At 32.2% G+C, this 17,619-nt stretch overlaps 1 protein-coding gene across 1 annotated transcript; it reads right to left on the reverse strand.

The window, feature by feature from the left end:
- Nucleotides 1-1,062: 1,062 nt before the first annotated feature.
- Nucleotides 1,063-3,481, reverse strand: LOC135691376 (uncharacterized). Its single transcript, XM_065209219.1, has 4 exons — nucleotides 2,814-3,481; nucleotides 2,328-2,703; nucleotides 1,551-1,625; nucleotides 1,063-1,237 (listed from the first exon to the last, which is right to left on the reverse strand). The coding sequence occupies exons 1-4, from the start codon at nucleotides 3,279-3,281 to the stop codon at nucleotides 1,134-1,136; spliced, it is 1,023 nt and encodes a 340-aa protein (XP_065065291.1). The 5' UTR covers nucleotides 3,282-3,481; the 3' UTR covers nucleotides 1,063-1,133.
- Between the last annotated feature and the right edge of the window lie 14,138 nt (nucleotides 3,482-17,619).

A 17,619-nucleotide genomic window follows, 5' to 3' on the forward strand; every position in this document is an offset into this window, starting at 1 on the left:
GCTTCTGATGAAGTTTTACAATTAAAAACCAGTTTTGTGTTTATTAGGATGTTATGTTAATGTCAAGTGCTGCTTTGGAGTTCTATGTCAGCTGAAAAACTGGGTGTTCAAGAGGAGATGCATACTTCTTGTGTTCCATAAGAAAAGAGGTTTTGTAAACATTTACCTGAATGAAGTTAATGCTAACATTGTGGGTATTTTGAACAGTTTTTTTGTTTTCCTTCACTTTTGATCAATAGCTTGCCTTCCTCATAACAACCACTCGTTATGCATTCATCAGTCAAAAGGAGTCTCATTCAAGAGTAAAATTAGGCCTGGCCTATACACATACAAGGCATATTTAAGGAAACTGGAAACTCAATAGTCATTATGTAAACAATTTCCCAAGACTGTCCCTGACTTTAAATCAAGTGTGCTTCTGTTTCATATCTTTCATTTAATAGCATGCCATTCATTGCAAGGGCTTAAAATGATCCAGAAAAGATCAAGAGCAGGAGAATTTTCTTAAAAAGCAAGGGCTTGTAAAGCAGGATGATCTGCATAAGATTTGATAAGCAAGCAGTTGTCAAGGGACAAGATATTTACTTTTGTTACTCTAGGTTGTTTATTATTCTAGGGTCTCCTTTATAGGGATTCCACAGTACATGTCAAATTCCACATTATTAAAAATCGTTTCATTATACAAAATATGTATCAACTGATTGGATAACAAAAATAACAACCATAGAGAGAGTAGTTTCAACCTGGATTTTTTATCAAACGTTCAGAAAATAACCCAGTTTGCCCTATGCCAATAGCCCATTCTCAACTTTTGAGTTCTATTTATGGCCTTTGTCTGCATATAAGGAAAAAATGAAGATAGCCTTCAATCAATTACCAAGATGTGATAAATGTGTTCAAGAAATTCACAACACCATTTGGTTGCCAGAAAGCATAAAATATTGTTTATTTAGAAAAGTGGACAACTCAAGCTCAATCTTTAAAATGTTGTTAGTGACATTTGAGAGTTGCTGACAGTTTGCTTTTGGTCACCTAAAAGGTCACAAAGAATGAAAATTTGAATAGAATAAACCATTCTCTTTCTATCATAACTTCAAACTTTCTCTATAATAGGTACAGAGGAATGTACAAAGCTATAACTCATCCTTATTTGAAGATTTTTTTCCAGACCCATCCATCTGCTCTTCCTTTCCTTCCCTGCCATCTTCTTCCATGTCATCATCCTCCTTGCCTTCTCCTTAATGAAGAATTCCATGTGAGTGTTTACATTATCAGTTGATTTTTCAGATCGCAGTGTGACCTGCTCTAATTGTGGGAATTTCAATAGAAAAAAACTACCCAAAGAGCCTGAGGAAAACATATTACTCAAACCAACTGTCTTTTGCCTTCATACATTAAGTATGTTATTTGCTGTTGTAAACAACATAATTTTAATCTCAATGCTACGCATCTATATTCTATGGTGTTTTTTCATTCCTTTGAATTAGTAATTTTAAGATTCCTTATATGGGAACTAACTTCATAATACTTTTATCCATGGATATTCTTACCTTCTTCTGATCCATCATCTTCAGCCTCATCAGGTCCCCCTTCCTTTTCGCTAGGGCTTTCCTCATCATTTTTTTCTACGGATATGTGTATAACAAAGTTAATGAAACAATAATTACCTTACAAATATGCAAAACAATACATTTTTAGGTTTTGTTTTTCCTCCAAATGAATTTGCAATTCTAATCACTTTATAATACCAATGCAATTCCAAAGTACCCTGTTGCTTTTCTTACAGAGTTATCTAATTTTAAAAGTTTTGGGAATCTTTTAAATTTAGGACAGTTATCGCAACTACTCTACAAAATCATATTCCATTTAAGAAATACATGTTAATCCTAACTTAGATCTTGTCTGCCAATTTAAGTCATCATGGCATTGGTTGTTTGAAATTTTTTCTTAATAATACATTTATAGAAAGTTAGTTTTCCTTGATCAAAATTCCAGTCTTTGTTATGTTTCTTTATATATTTATCACTGATTTGCTTTCAGAAAATATTCACATCATGTAGACACATAAGAATATTTGTTGCTTTCATCACTGGAGGCAACTTGAGATCAAATCATTCAGTTCAAATTAATTGTGATGAAGGTCACAATCAACTGACCTAATATTTAGTGACTGATGGTGCCCAGGAAAAAACTGGTGTGTAGACTGGAAAGTTTATAAGTTGCTACTCAACCACTCCTGTTCCATAAATCAAAGCATATACTGGGTGACATTCTAAAATCTGTTCATAGATATATTATTGCTGTCTTTATAATCCACCCAAATTTACCTTTGCCGTCCAAAGGTTCTTCACCTTCTTCTTCTCTTTCCTCCATTTCTTCTTCATCTCCTTCATTCGGCTCTTCATCTCCATCTTCTTCACCTTCAGCTCCCTCCTCTGCCATGTCACCAGAGTCTGGCCCTGGATCTTCTTTCTGCACTGGCATCTTTGGTGCATCTTTACATTGAGTCATAAAAGGATCACTTGCTCCCATTTCCTTGAATTGCCAAATTATTGTATCACAATACAGATCAGCTCTTCCAACAGCCCTGGGTTCAGGTTTCACATCCCACCCACAGGTGGAAATAGGCTCAGGCGGTGCTAAAATTTTGCAACCTTCTACTTGCCATAATTCACCTCGAGCTTTTTGCACAGCTTCCATAACCTAAAAATATCACAAGTGTCTCAATAATGGATGTCATTATATAACTAAAAATCCTTCGCTAGGGAAGAAAGTAAAGAAATTAGAGTACGTAGTAATGTAGCTTTCCATACCCATTTTGCTGCTGCTAGTGCCTCTTTGCACGCTTCTTTCCTTTTCGTCTTTCGGCATGATTTCAGAGATTTCAAATGCTTTTGCAAATCATCATCATTGAAGTGATTGGCGATGGCCTTCTTGCAAACTGGGTTAGGGTCCTTGCAATCTTCGTAACCCTCGGGAAATGCTTTATGGCAGCAACATTTGTTTAAAGCTTCGAAGTTATCTGGTTGCAGAGCCCCAATTATTCTTGTTAATTCCTCAATATTTTTGCACTTTCCCTTTTCAAGACAACTTTGTATAGCCTGGATTCCTGTACAACTTTTCTCTAAAACGTCAAGCATGCACCCCATATGAAATCGATGTGGGCATGTTGCAGCTTGCATGTAGATATCTTTTCCTTCTGTTTCTTCTAATGCTAAACAGTCTTTTAAAAAAACAGCAAAGATTATTGCTGCTGCTATACCGATGTGTTTCCCTGCCATGCTGCTTTGACCTCGTCGTCTCTATTGGGCTCTCAAAGGATTAGGCCTAAGCTGTTGGACGTTCCCCACACCTTCTGAAAGACAAAGAAGGCAGCAAAGCTATTCTATCAAAGGAACCTATCTTCCAGCCAAGCATGAAACATTTTCCCCAACAACATCTTCCTATTTCCCGTGTGTGACCATTACTACCAAAGCGGAAGTATTGCTCACACGTGATAAATTTGTTTGTTACCAAGGCTACTGTATACTTCCATTAGGCCTCAAATAAACGATCAGATTTGATCAGTTTTTTGACTGACAGCTTTCAGTCTCCAAAAACTGATTTTCTGAAAGACAGTAAAGCTGGGAAGGCTTCGAAAAATCATCAATTTTTTTTCAAATTTTTTTATCTGAAAAGAGATTGATTCGTAACTTTATGATCAGAAAGTTGTATAATTGAGTTTGGTTTTGGTGTTAAAGTCCTTTTTTTAATAAAAAGACAGCTTTTTGAAGGGGTCGACTTTGGATAAGAAAGTAAGATTCTAGGCTTTTAGAAAAATGGTCGATTTTTTTAAAAAAATTTTTCTTCCCGAAAACAGGTTCATTCGTAACGTTATGATCAGAGAGTGCTTTAATTGAATTTTCTTTTGGAATTAAAATCGCTTTTTTAAAAGATACGAATCAAAGATACGATACGAAAAAAGGTCAATTTTTTATAAAAAAGGAAGGCTAAATGCTTAGAAAAATCGTGGATTTTTTTGGAAAAATTGTTCTTCTGAAAACAGGTTGATTCGTATCTTTCTGATCAGGAAGAGGTTGATTAAATTTAGTTTTGGAATGATAGTCGTTTTTTTGATAATTTGGCAGCTTGTTAGGGGGGTAAATTTGTTACAAAAATGTAAGGTTATAGGCTTGAAAAAGTCGTCTAATTTTTCAAAAAATGTTTCTTCTGAAAACAGGTTGATTCGTATCTTTATGATCAGAAAGAGGTGTAATTGAGTTTGGTTTTGGAATGATAGTCGTTTTTTTGATAATTTGGCAGCTTTTTAGAGGGGTCAATTCTTTACAAAAAGGCAAGGTTATAGGCTTGGAAAAATCGTCTATTTTTTGAAAATGTTTTTCTTCCGAAAACAGGTTGATTCGTATCTTTATGATAAGAGAGAGGTGTAATTGAATTTGCTTTTGGAATGATAGTGGTTTTTTTGATAATTTGGCAGCTTTTTAGAGGAGTCAATTCTATACAAAAAGGCAAGGTTATAGGCTTGGAAAAATCGTCTATTTTTTGAAAATTCTTTTCTTCTGAAAACAGGTTGATTCGTATCTTTATGATCAGAAAGAGGTGTAATTGAGTTTGGTTTTGGAATGATAGTCGTTTTTTTGATAATTTGGCAGCTTTTTAGAGGGGTCAATTCTTTACAAAAAGGCAAGGTTATAGGCTTGGAACAATAGTCTATTTTTTGAAAATGTTTTTCTTCTGAAAACAGGTTGATTCGTATCTTTATGATAAGAGAGAGGTGTAATTGAATTTGCTTTTGGAATGATAGTGGTTTTTTTGATAATTTGGCAGCTTTTTAGAGGAGTCAATTCTATACAAAAAGGCAAGGTTATAGGCTTGCAAAAGTCGTCTATTTTTTGAAAATTTTTTTCGTCTGAAAACAGGTTGATTCGTATCTTTATGATCAGAAAGAGGTGTAATTGAGTTTGGTTTTGGAATGATAGTCGTTTTTTTGATAATTTGGCAGGTTTTTAGAGGGGTCAATTCTTTACAAAAAGGCAAGGTTATAGGCTTGGAAAAATCGTCTATTTTTTGAAAATTCTTTTCTTCTGAAAACAGGTTGATTCGTATCTTTATGATAAGAGAGAGGTGTAATTGAATTTGCTTTTGGAATGATAGTGGTTTTTTTGATAATTTGGCAGCTTTTTAGAGGAGTCAATTCTATACAAAAAAGCAAGGTTATAGGCTTGCAAAAGTCGTCTATTTTTTGAAAATTTTTTTCGTCTGAAAACAGGTTGATTCGTATCTTTATGATCAGAAAGAGGTGTAATTGAGTTTGGTTTTGGAATGATAGTCGTTTTTTTGATAATTTGGCAGCTTTTTAGATGGGTCAATTCTTTACAAAAAGGCAAGGTTATAGGCTTGGAAAAATCGTCTATTTTTTGAAAATGTTTTTCTTCTGAAAACAGGTTGATTCGTATCTTTATGATAAGAGAGAGGTGTAATTGAATTTGCTTTTGGAATGATAGTTGTTTTTTTGATAATTTGGCAGCTTTTTAGAGGAGTCAATTCTGTACAAAAAGGCAAGGTTATAGGCTTGGAAAAATCGTCTATTTTTTGAAAATTCTTTTCTTCTGAAAACAGGTTGATTCGTATCTTTATGATCAGAAAGAGGGGTAATTGAGTTTGGTTTTGGAATGATAGTCGTTTTTTTGATAATTTGGCAGCTTTTTAGAGGGGTCAATTCTTTACAAAAAGGCAAGGTTATAGGCTTGGAAAAATCGTCTATTTTTTGAAAATGTTTTTCTTCTGAAAACAGGTTGATTCGTATCTTTATGATAAGAGAGAGGTGTAATTGAATTTGCTTTTGGAATGATAGTGGTTTTTTTGATAATTTGGCAGCTTTCTAGAGGAGTCAATTCTATACAAAAAGGCAAGGTTATAGGCTTGGAAAAATCGTCTATTTTTTGAAAATTCTTTTCTTCTGAAAACAGGTTGATTCGTATCTTTATGATAAGAGAGAGGTGTAATTGAATTTGCTTTTGGAATGATAGTGGTTTTTTTGATAATTTGGCAGCTTTTTAGAGGAGTCAATTCTATACAAAAAGGCAAGGTTATAGGCTTGGAAAAATCGTCTATTTTTTGAAAATTCTTTTCTTCTGAAAACAGGTTGATTCGTATCTTTCTGTCGTTTTTTTGATAATTTGGCAGCTTTTTAGAGGGGTCAATTCTTTACAAAAAGGCAAGGTTACAGGCTTGGAACAATCGTCTATTTTTTGAAAATGTTTTTCTTCTGAAAACAGGTTGATTCGTATCTTTATGATAAGAGAGAGGTGTAATTGAATTTGCTTTTGGAATGATAGTGGTTTTTTTGATAATTTGGCAGCTTTTTAGAGGAGTCAATTCTATACAAAAAGGCAAGGTTATAGGCTTGCAAAAGTCGTCTATTTTTTGAAAATTTTTTTCGTCTGAAAACAGGTTGATTCGTATCTTTATGATCAAAAAGAGGTGTAATTGAGTTTGGTTTTGGAATGATAGTCGTTTTTTTGATAATTTGGCAGCTTTTTAGAGGGGTCAATTCTTTACAAAAAGGCAAGGTTATAGGCTTGGAACAATCGTCTATTTTTTGAAAATGTTTTTCTTCTGAAAACAGGTTGATTCGTATCTTTATGATAAGAGAGAGGTGTAATTGAATTTGCTTTTGGAATGATAGTGGTTTTTTTGATAATTTGGCAGCTTTTTAGAGGAGTCAATTCTATACAAAAAGGCAAGGTTATAGGCTTGGAAAAATCGTCTATTTTTTGAAAATTCTTTTCTTCTGAAAACAGGTTGATTCGTATCTTTATGATAAGAGAGAGGTGTAATTGAATTTGCTTTTGGAATGATAGTGGTTTTTTTGATAATTTGGCAGCTTTTTAGAGTAGTCAATTCTATACAAAAAGGCAAGGTTATAGGCTTGGAAAAATCGTCTATTTTTTGAAAATTCTTTTCTTCTGAAAACAGGTTGATTCGTATCTTTATGATAAGAGAGAGGTGTAATTGAATTTGCTTTTGGAATGATAGTGGTTTTTTTGATAATTTGGCAGCTTTTTAGAGTAGTCAATTCTATACAAAAAGGCAAGGTTATAGGCTTGGAAAAATCGTCTATTTTTTGAAAATTCTTTTCTTCTGAAAACAGGTTGATTCGTATCTTTATGATAAGAGAGAGGTGTAATTGAATTTGCTTTTGGAATGATAGTGGTTTTTTTGATAATTTGGCAGCTTTTTAGAGGAGTCAATTCTTTACAAAAAGGCAAGGTTATAGGCTTGGAAAAATCGTCTATTTTTTGAAAATGTTTTTCTTCTGAAAACAGGTTGATTCGTATCTTTATGATAAGAGAGAGGTGTAATTGAATTTGCTTTTGGAATGATAGTGGTTTTTTTGATAATTTGGCAGCTTTTTAGAGGAGTCAATTCTATACAAAAAGGCAAGGTTATAGGCTTGCAAAAGTCGTCTATTTTTTGAAAATTTTTTTTGTCTGAAAACAGGTTGATTCGTATCTTTATGATCAAAAAGAGGTGTAATTGAGTTTGGTTTTGGAATGATAGTCGTTTTTTTGATAATTTGGCAGCTTTTTAGAGGGGTCAATTCTTTACAAAAAGGCAAGGTTATAGGCTTGGAACAATCGTCTATTTTTTGAAAATGTTTTTCTTCTGAAAACAGGTTGATTCGTATCTTTATGATAAGAGAGAGGTGTAATTGAATTTGCTTTTGGAATGATAGTGGTTTTTTTGATAATTTGGCAGCTTTTAGAGGAGTCAATTCTATACAAAAAGGCAAGGTTATAGGCTTGGAAAAATCGTCTATTTTTTGAAAATTCTTTTCTTCTGAAAACAGGTTGATTCGTATCTTTATGATCAGAAAGAGGTGTAATTGAGTTTGGTTTTGGAATGATAGTCGTTTTTTTGATAATTTGGCAGCTTTTTAGAGGGGTCAATTCTTTACAAAAAGGCAAGGTGATAGGCTTGGAACAATCGTCTATTTTTTGAAAATGTTTTTCTTCTGAAAACAGGTTGATTCGTATCTTTATGATAAGAGAGAGGTGTAATTGAATTTGCTTTTGGAATGATAGTGGTTTTTTTGATAATTTGGCAGCTTTTTAGAGGAGTCAATTCTATACAAAAAGGCAAGGTTATAGGCTTGGAAAAATCGTCTATTTTTTGAAAATTCTTTTCTTCTGAAAACAGGTTGATTCGTATCTTTATGATCAGAAAGAGGTGTAATTGAGTTTGGTTTTGGAATGATAGTCGTTTTTTTGATAATTTGGCAGCTTTTTAGAGGGGTCAATTCTTTACATAAAGGCAAGGTTATAGGCTTGGAAAAATCGTCTATTTTTTGAAAATTCTTTTCTTCTGAAAACAGGTTGATTCGTATCTTTATGATAAGAGAGAGGTGTAATTGAATTTGCTTTTGGAATGATAGTGGTTTTTTTGATAATTTGGCAGCTTTTTAGAGGAGTCAATTCTATACAAAAAGGCAAGGTTATAGGCTTGGAAAAATCGTCTATTTTTTGAAAATTCTTTTCTTCTGAAAACAGGTTGATTCGTATCTTTCTGTCGTTTTTTTGATAATTTGGCAGCTTTTTAGAGGGGTCAATTCTTTACAAAAAGGCAAGGTTATATGCTTGGAACAATCGTCTATTTTTTGAAAATGTTTTTCTTCTGAAAACAGGTTGATTCGTATCTTTATGATAAGAGAGAGGTGTAATTGAATTTGCTTTTGGAATGATAGTGGTTTTTTTGATAATTTGGCAGCTTTTTAGAGGAGTCAATTCTATACAAAAAGGCAAGGTTATAGGCTTGCAAAAGTCGTCTATTTTTTGAAAATTTTTTTCGTCTGAAAACAGGTTGATTCGTATCTTTATGATCAAAAAGAGGTGTAATTGAGTTTGGTTTTGGAATGATAGTCGTTTTTTTGATAATTTGGCAGCTTTTTAGAGGGGTCAATTCTTTACAAAAAGGCAAGGTTATAGGCTTGGAACAATCGTCTATTTTTTGAAAATGTTTTTCTTCTGAAAACAGGTTGATTCGTATCTTTATGATAAGAGAGAGGTGTAATTGAATTTGCTTTTGGAATGATAGTGGTTTTTTGATAATTTGGCAGCTTTTTAGAGGAGTCAATTCTATACAAAAAGGCAAGGTTATAGGCTTGGAAAAATCGTCTATTTTTTGAAAATTCTTTTCTTCTGAAAACAGGTTGATTCGTATCTTTATGATCAGAAAGAGGTGTAATTGAGTTTGGTTTTGGAATGATAGTCGTTTTTTTGATAATTTGGCAGCTTTTTAGAGGGGTCAATTCTTTACAAAAAGGCAAGGTGATAGGCTTGGAACAATCGTCTATTTTTTGAAAATGTTTTTCTTCTGAAAACAGGTTGATTCGTATCTTTATGATAAGAGAGAGGTGTAATTGAATTTGCTTTTGGAATGATAGTGGTTTTTTTGATAATTTGGCAGCTTTTTAGAGGAGTCAATTCTATACAAAAAGGCAAGGTTATAGGCTTGGAAAAACCGTCTATTTTTTGAAAATTCTTTTCTTCTGAAAACAGGTTGATTCGTATCTTTATGATCAGAAAGAGGTGTAATTGAGTTTGGTTTTGGAATGATAGTCGTTTTTTTGATAATTTGGCAGCTTTTTAGAGGGGTCAATTCTTTACATAAAGGCAAGGTTATAGGCTTGGAAAAATCGTCAATTTTTTTAAAATGTTTTTCTTCTGAAAACAGGTTGATTCGTATCTTTATGATAAGAGAGAGGTGTAATTGAATTTGCTTTTGGAATGATAGTGGTTTTTTTGATAATTTGGCAGCTTTTTAGAGGAGTCAATTCTATACAAAAAGGCAAGGTTATAGGCTTGCAAAAGTCGTCTATTTTTTGAAAATTTTTTTCGTCTGAAAACAGGTTGATTCGTATCATTATGATCAGAAAGAGGTGTAATTGAGTTTGGTTTTGGAATGATAGTCGTTTTTTTGATAATTTGGCAGCTTTTTAGAGGGGTCAATTCTTTACAAAAAGGCAAGGTTATAGGCTTGGAACAATCGTCTATTTTTTCAAAATGTTTTTCTTCTGAAAACAGGTTGATTCGTATCTTTATGATAAGAGAGAGGTGTAATTGAATTTGCTTTTGGAATGATAGTGGTTTTTTTGATAATTTGGCAGCTTTTTAGAGGAGTCAATTCTATACAAAAAGGCAAGGTTATAGGCTTGCAAAAGTCGTCTATTTTTTGAAAATTTTTTTCGTCTGAAAACAGGTTGATTCGTATCTTTATGATCAGAAAAAGGTGTAATTGAGTTTGGTTTTGGAATGATAGTCGTTTTTTTGATAATTTGGCAGCTTTTTAGAGGGGTCAATTCTTTACAAAAAGGCAAGGTTATAGGCTTGGAAAAATCGTCTATTTTTTGAAAATGTTTTTCTTCTGAAAACAGGTTGATTCGTATCTTTATGATAAGAGAGAGGTGTAATTGAATTTGCTTTTGGAATGATAGTGGTTTTTTTGATAATTTGGCAGCTTTTTAGAGGAGTCAATTCTATACAAAAAGGCAAGGTTATAGGCTTGCAAAAGTCGTCTATTTTTTGAAAATTTTTTTCGTCTGAAAACAGGTTGATTCGTATCTTTATGATCAGAAAGAGGTGTAATTGAGTTTGGTTTTGGAATGATAGTCGTTTTTTTGATAATTTGGCAGCTTTTTAGAGGGGTCAATTCTTTACAAAAAGGCAAGGTTATAGGCTTGGAAAAATCGTCTATTTTTTGAAAATGTTTTTCTTCTGAAAACAGGTTGATTCGTATCTTTATGATAAGAGAGAGGTGTAATTGAATTTGCTTTTGGAATGATAGTGGTTTTTTTGATAATTTGGCAGCTTTTTAGAGGAGTCAATTCTATACAAAAGGCAAGGTTATAGGCTTGGAAAAATCGTCGATTTTTTGAAAAAATTTTTCTTCTGAAAACAGGTTGATTCGTATCTTTATGATCAGAAAGAGGTGTAATTGAGTTTGGTTTTGGAATGATAGTCGTTTTTTTGATAGTTTGGCAGCTTTTTATAGGGGTCAATTTTTTACAAAAAGGCAAGGTTATAGGCTTGGAAAAATCGTCTATTTTTTGAAAAAGTTTTTCTTCTGAAAACAGGTTGATTCGTATCTTTATGATCAGAAAGAGGTGTAATTTAGTTTGGTTTTGGAATGATAGTTGTTTTTTTGATAATTTGGCAGCTTTTTAGAGGGGTCAATTCTTTACAAAAAGGCAAGGTTATAGGCTTGGAAAAATCGTCAATTTTTTGAAACTTTTTTTCTTCTGAAAACAGGTTGATTCGTATCTTTATGATCAGAAAGAGGTGTAATTGAGTTTGGTTTTGGAATGATAGTGGTTTTTTTGATAATTTGGCAGCTTTTTATAGGGGTCAATTTTTTACAAAAAGGCAAGGTTATAGGCTTGGAAAAATCGTCTATTTTTTGAAAAAGTTTTTCTTCTGAAAACAGGTTGATTCGTATCTTTATGATCAGAAAGAGGTGTAATTGAGTTTGGTTTTGGAATGATAGTTGTTTTTTTGATAATTTGGCAGCTTTTTAGAGGGGTCAATTCTTTACAAAAAGGCAAGGTTATAGGCTTGGATAAATCGTCAATTTTTTGAAACTTTTTTTCTTCTGAAAACAGGTTGATTCGTATCTTTATGATCAGAAAGAGGTGTAATTGAGTTTGGTTTTGGAATGATAGTCGTTTTTTTGATAATTTGGCAGCTTTTTAGAGGGGTCAATTCTTTACAAAAAGGCAAGGTTATAGGCTATGAAAAATCGTTAATTTTTTGAGAATTTTTTTCGTCTGAAAACAGGTTGATTCGTATCTTTATGATCAGAAAGAGGTGTAATTGAGTTTGGTTTTGGAATGATAGTCGTTTTTTTGATAATTTGGCAGCTTTTTATAGGGGTCAATTTTTTACAAAAAGGCAAGGTTATAGGCTTGGAAAAATCGTCTATTTTTTGAAAAAGTTTTTCTTCTGAAAACAGGTTGATTCGTATCTTTATGATCAGAAAGAGGTGTAATTTAGTTTGGTTTTGGAATGATAGTTGTTTTTTTGATAATTTGGCAGCTTTTTAGAGGGGTCAATTCTTTACAAAAAGGCAAGGTTATAGGCTTGGAAAAATCGTCAATTTTTTGAAACTTTTTTTCTTCTGAAAACAGGTTGATTCGTATCTTTATGATCAGAAAGAGGTGTAATTGAGTTTGGTTTTGGAATGATAGTGGTTTTTTTGATAATTTGGCAGCTTTTTATAGGGGTCAATTTTTTACAAAAAGGCAAGGTTATAGGCTTGGAAAAATCGTCTATTTTTTGAAAAAGTTTTTCTTCTGAAAACAGGTTGATTCGTATCTTTATGATCAGAAAGAGGTGTAATTGAGTTTGGTTTTGGAATGATAGTTGTTTTTTTGATAATTTGGCAGCTTTTTAGAGGGGTCAATTCTTTACAAAAAGGCAAGGTTATAGGCTTGGATAAATCGTCAATTTTTTGAAACTTTTTTTCTTCTGAAAACAGGTTGATTCGTATCTTTATGATCAGAAAGAGGTGTAATTGAGTTTGGTTTTGGAATGATAGTCGTTTTTTTGATAATTTGGCAGCTTTTTAGAGGGGTCAATTCTTTACAAAAAGGCAAGGTTATAGGCTATGAAAAATCGTTAATTTTTTGAGAATTTTTTTCGTCTGAAAACAGGTTGATTCGTATCTTTATGATCAGAAAGAGGTGTAATTGAGTTTGGTTTTGGAATGATAGTCGTTTTTTTGATAATTTGGCAGCTTTTAAGAGGGGTAAATTCTTTACAAAAAGGCAAGGTTATAGGCTATAAAAAATCATCTATTTTTTGAAAAAATTTTTCGTCTGAAAACAGGTTGATTCGTATCTTTATGATAAGAGAGAGGTGTAATTGAGTTTGGTTTTGGAATGATAGTCGTTTTTTTGATAATTTGGCAGCTTTTTAGAGGGGTCAATTTTTAACAAAAAGGCAAGGTTATAGGCTTGGAAAAATCGTCTATTTTTTGAAAAAGTTTTTCTTCTGAAAACACGTTGATTCGTATCTTTATGATCAGAAAGAGGTGTAATTGAGTTTGGTTTTGGAATAATAGTCGTTTTTTTGATAATTTGGCAGCTTTTTAGAGGGGTCAATTCTTTACAAAAAGGCAAGGTTATAGGCTTGGAAAAATCGTCACTTTTTTGAAACTTTTTTTCTTCTGAAAACAGGTTGATTCGTATCATTCTGATCAGAAAGATATGTAATTGAGTTTGGTTTTGGAATGATACTCGTTTTTTACATAATTTTGCAGCTTTTTAGAGGGGTCCATTCTTTAAAAAAAGGCAAGGTTATAGGCTTTGAAAAATCGTCTTTTTTTTAAAAATATTTTTCTTCTGAAAACAGGTTGATTCGTATCATTCTGATCAGAAAAAGATGTAATTGAGTTTGGTTTTGGAATGATACTCGTTTTTTACATAATTTTGCAGCTTTTTAGAGGGGTCCATTCTTTAAAAAAAGGCAAGGTTATAGGCTTTGAAAAATCGTCTTTTTTTAAAAATTTTTTTCTTCTGAAAACGGGTTGATTCGTATCTTTCTGTCGTTTTTTTGATAATTTGGCAGCTTTTTAGAGGGGTCAATTTTTTACAAAAAGGCAAGGTTATAGGCTTGGAAAAATCATCTATTTTTTGAAAATTTTTTTGTCTGAAAACAGGTTGATTCGTATCTTTCTGATCAGAAAGAGGTGTAATTGAGTTTGTTTTTGGAATGATACTCGTTTTTTAGATAATTTTGCAGCGTTTTAGAGGGGTCCATTCTTTAAAAAAGGCAAAGTTATAGGCTTTGAAAATGGTCTTTTTTTTGAAAATTTTTTTCTTCTGAAAAGAGGTTGATTCGTATCTTTCTGATCAGAAAGAGGTGTAATTGAGTTTGGTTTTGGAATGATAGTCGTTTTTTTGATAATTTGGCAGCTTTTTAGAGGGGTCAATTCTTTACAAAAAGGCAAGGTTATAGGCTATGAAAAATCGTTAATTTTTTGAGAATTTTTTTCGTCTGAAAACAGGTTGATTCGTATCTTTATGATCAGAAAGAGGTGTAATTGAGTTTGGTTTTGGAATGATAGTCGTTTTTTTGATAATTTGGCAGCTTTTAAGAGGGGTAAATTCTTTACAAAAAGGCAAGGTTATAGGCTATAAAAAATCATCTATTTTTTGAAAAAATTTTTCGTCTGAAAACAGGTTGATTCGTATCTTTATGATAAGAGAGAGGTGTAATTGAGTTTGGTTCTGGAATGATAGTCGTTTTTTTGATAATTTGGCAGCTTTTTAGAGGGGTCAATTTTTAACAAAAAGGCAAGGTTATAGGCTTGGAAAAATCGTCTATTTTTTGAAAAAGTTTTTCTTCTGAAAACAGGTTGATTCGTATCATTCTGATCAGAAAGATATGTAATTGAGTTTGGTTTTGGAATGATACTCGTTTTTTACATAATTTTGCAGCTTTTTAGAGGGGTCCATTCTTTAAAAAAAGGCAAGGTTATAGGCTTTGAAAAATCGTCTTTTTTTTAAAAATATTTTTCTTCTGAAAACAGGTTGATTCGTATCATTCTGATCAGAAAGAGATGTAATTGAGTTTGGTTTTGGAATGATACTCGTTTTTTACATAATTTTGCAGCTTTTTAGAGGGGTCCATTCTTTAAAAAAAGGCAAGGTTATAGGCTTTGAAAAATCGTCTTTTTTTAAAAATTTTTTTCTTCTGAAAACGGGTTGATTCGTATCTTTCTGTCGTTTTTTTGATAATTTGGCAGCTTTTTAGAGGGGTCAATTTTTTACAAAAAGGCAAGGTTATAGGCTTGGAAAAATCATCTATTTTTTGAAAATTTTTTTGTCTGAAAACAGGTTGATTCGTATCTTTCTGATCAGAAAGAGGTGTAATTGAATTTGTTTTTGGAATGATACTCGTTTTTTAGATAATTTTGCAGCGTTTTAGAGGGGTCCATTCTTTAAAAAAGGCAAGGTTATAGGCTTTGAAAATGGTCTTTTTTTTGAAAATTTTTTTCTTCTGAAAAGAGGTTGATTCGTATCTTTCTGATCAGAAAGAGGTGTAATTGAGTTCGGTTTTGGAATGATAGTCGTTTTTTTGATAATTTGGCAGCTTTTTAGAGGGGTCAATTTTTTACAAAAAGGCAAGGTTATAGGCTTGGAAAAATCGTCGATTTTTGGAAAAAAATTTTCTTCTGAAAACAGGTTGATTCGTATCTTTATGATCAGAAAGAGGTGTTATTGAGTTTGGTTTTGGAATGATAGTCGTTTTTTTGATAATTTGGCAGCTTTTTATAGGGGTCAATTTTTTACAAAAAGGCAAGGTTATAGGCTTGGAAAAATCATCTATTTTTTGAAAAAATTTTTCGTCTGAAAACAGGTTGATTCGTATCTTTATGATCAGAAAGAGGTGTAATTGAGTTTGGTTTTGGAATGATAGTCGTTTTTTGATAATTTGGCAGCTTTTTAGAGGGGTCAATTCTTTAAAAAAGGCAAGGTTATAGGCTATGAAAAATCGTCTATTTTTTAAAAAAATTTTTCGTCTGAAAACAGGTTGATTCGTATCTTTATGATCAGAAAGAGGTGTAATTGAGTTTGGTTTTGGAATGATAGTCGTTTTTTTGATAATTTTGCAGCTTTTTAGAGGGGTCAATTCTTTAAAAAAGGCAAGGTTATAGGCTATGAAAAATCGTCTATTTTTTGAAAAATTTTTTCGTCTGAAAACAGGTTGATTCGTATCTTTATGATCAGAAAGAGGTGTAATTGAGTTTGGTTTTGGAATGATAGTCGTTTTTTTGATAATTTTGCAGCTTTTTAGAGGGGTCAATTCTTTAAAAAAGGCAAGGTTATAGGCTATGAAAAATCGTTAATTTTTTGAAAATTTTTTTCGTCTGAAAACAGGTTGATTCGTGTCTTTATCATCAGAAAGAGGTGTAATTGAGTTTGGTTTTGGAATGATAGTCGTTTTTTGATAATTTGGCAGCTTTTTAGAGGGGTCAATTCTTTAAAAAAGGCAAGGTAATAGGCTATGAAAAATCGTCTATTTTTTGAAAAAATTTTTCGTCTGAAAACAGGTTGATTCGTATCTTTATGATCAGAAAGAGGTGTAATTGAGTTTGGTTTTGGAATGATAGTCGTTTTTTTGATAATTTGGCAGCTTTTTAAAGGGGTCAATTCTTTACAAAAAGGCAAGGTTATAGGCTATGAAAAATCATCTATTTTTTGAAAATTTTTTTCGTCTGAAAACAGGTTGATTCGTATCTTTATGATCAGAAAGAGGTGTAATTGAGTTTGGTTTTGGAATGATAGTCGTTTTTTGATAATTTGGCAGCTTTTTAGAGGGGTCAATTTTTTACAAAAAGGCAAGGTTATAGGCTTGGAAAAATCGTCTATTTTTTGAAAAAAATTTTCTTCTGAAAACAGGTTGATTCGTATCTTTTTGATCAGAAAGAGGTGTAATTGAGTTTGGTTTTGGAATGATAGTCGTTTTTTTGATAATTTGGCAGCTTTTTAGAGGGGTCAATTTTTTACAAAAAAGCAAGGTTATAGGCTTGGAAAAATCGTCTATTTTTTGAAACTTTTTTTCCTCTGAAAACAGGTAGATTCGTGTCTTTATGATCAGAAAGAGGTGTAATTGAGTTTGGTTTTGGAATGATAGTCGTTTTTTTGATAATTTGGCAGCTTTTTAGAGGGGTCAATTTTTTACAAAAAGGCAAGGTTATAGGCTTGGAGAAATCGTCAATTTTTTGAAACTTTTTTTCTTCTGAAAACAGGTTGATTCGTATCTTTCTGATCAGAAAGAGGTGTAATTGAGTTTGGTTTTGGGATGATACTCGTTTTTTCGATAATTTTGCAGCTTTTTAGAGGGGTCAAATCTTTACAAAAAGGCAAGGTCATAGGCTTGGAAAAATCGTCAATTTTTTGAAACTTTTTTTCTTCTGAAAACAGGTTGATTCGTATCTTTCTGATCAGAAAGAGGTGTAATTGAGCTTTGTTTTGGAATGATACTCGTTTTTTCGATAATTTTGCAGCTTTTTAGAGGGGTCAATTCTTTACAAAAAGGCAAGGTTATAGGCTTGGAAAAATCGTCTATCTTTTGAAAATTTTTTTCTTCTGAAAACTGGTTGATTCGTTTCTTGATGATCAGAAAGAGGTGCAATTGAGTTTGGTTTTGGAATGATAGTCGTTTTTTTTGATAATTTGGCAGCTTTTTAGAGGGGTCAATTTTTTACAAAAAGGCAAGGTTATAGGCTTGGAAAAATCGTCTATTTTTTGAAATAAATTTTCTTCTGAAAACAGGTTGATTCGTATCTTTATGATCAGAAAGAGGTGTAATTGAGTTTGGTTTTGGAATGATAGTCGTTTTTTGATAATTTGGCGGCTTTTTAGAGGGGTCAATTCTATACAAAAAGGCAAGGTTATAGGCTTGGAAAAATCGTCTATTTTTTGAAACTTTTTTCTTCTGAAAACAGGTTGATTCGTATCTTTCTGATCAGAAAGAGGTATAATTGAGTTTGGTTTTGGAATGATAGTCGTTTTTTGATAATTTGGCAGCTTTTTAGAGGGGTCAATATTTTACA

Source organism: Rhopilema esculentum, chromosome 4 (assembly GCF_057945365.1).
Source record: "Rhopilema esculentum isolate cy_ngs chromosome 4, ASM5794536v1, whole genome shotgun sequence".
In the NCBI taxonomy this organism is placed as follows: Eukaryota; Metazoa; Cnidaria; class Scyphozoa; order Rhizostomeae; family Rhizostomatidae; genus Rhopilema; species Rhopilema esculentum.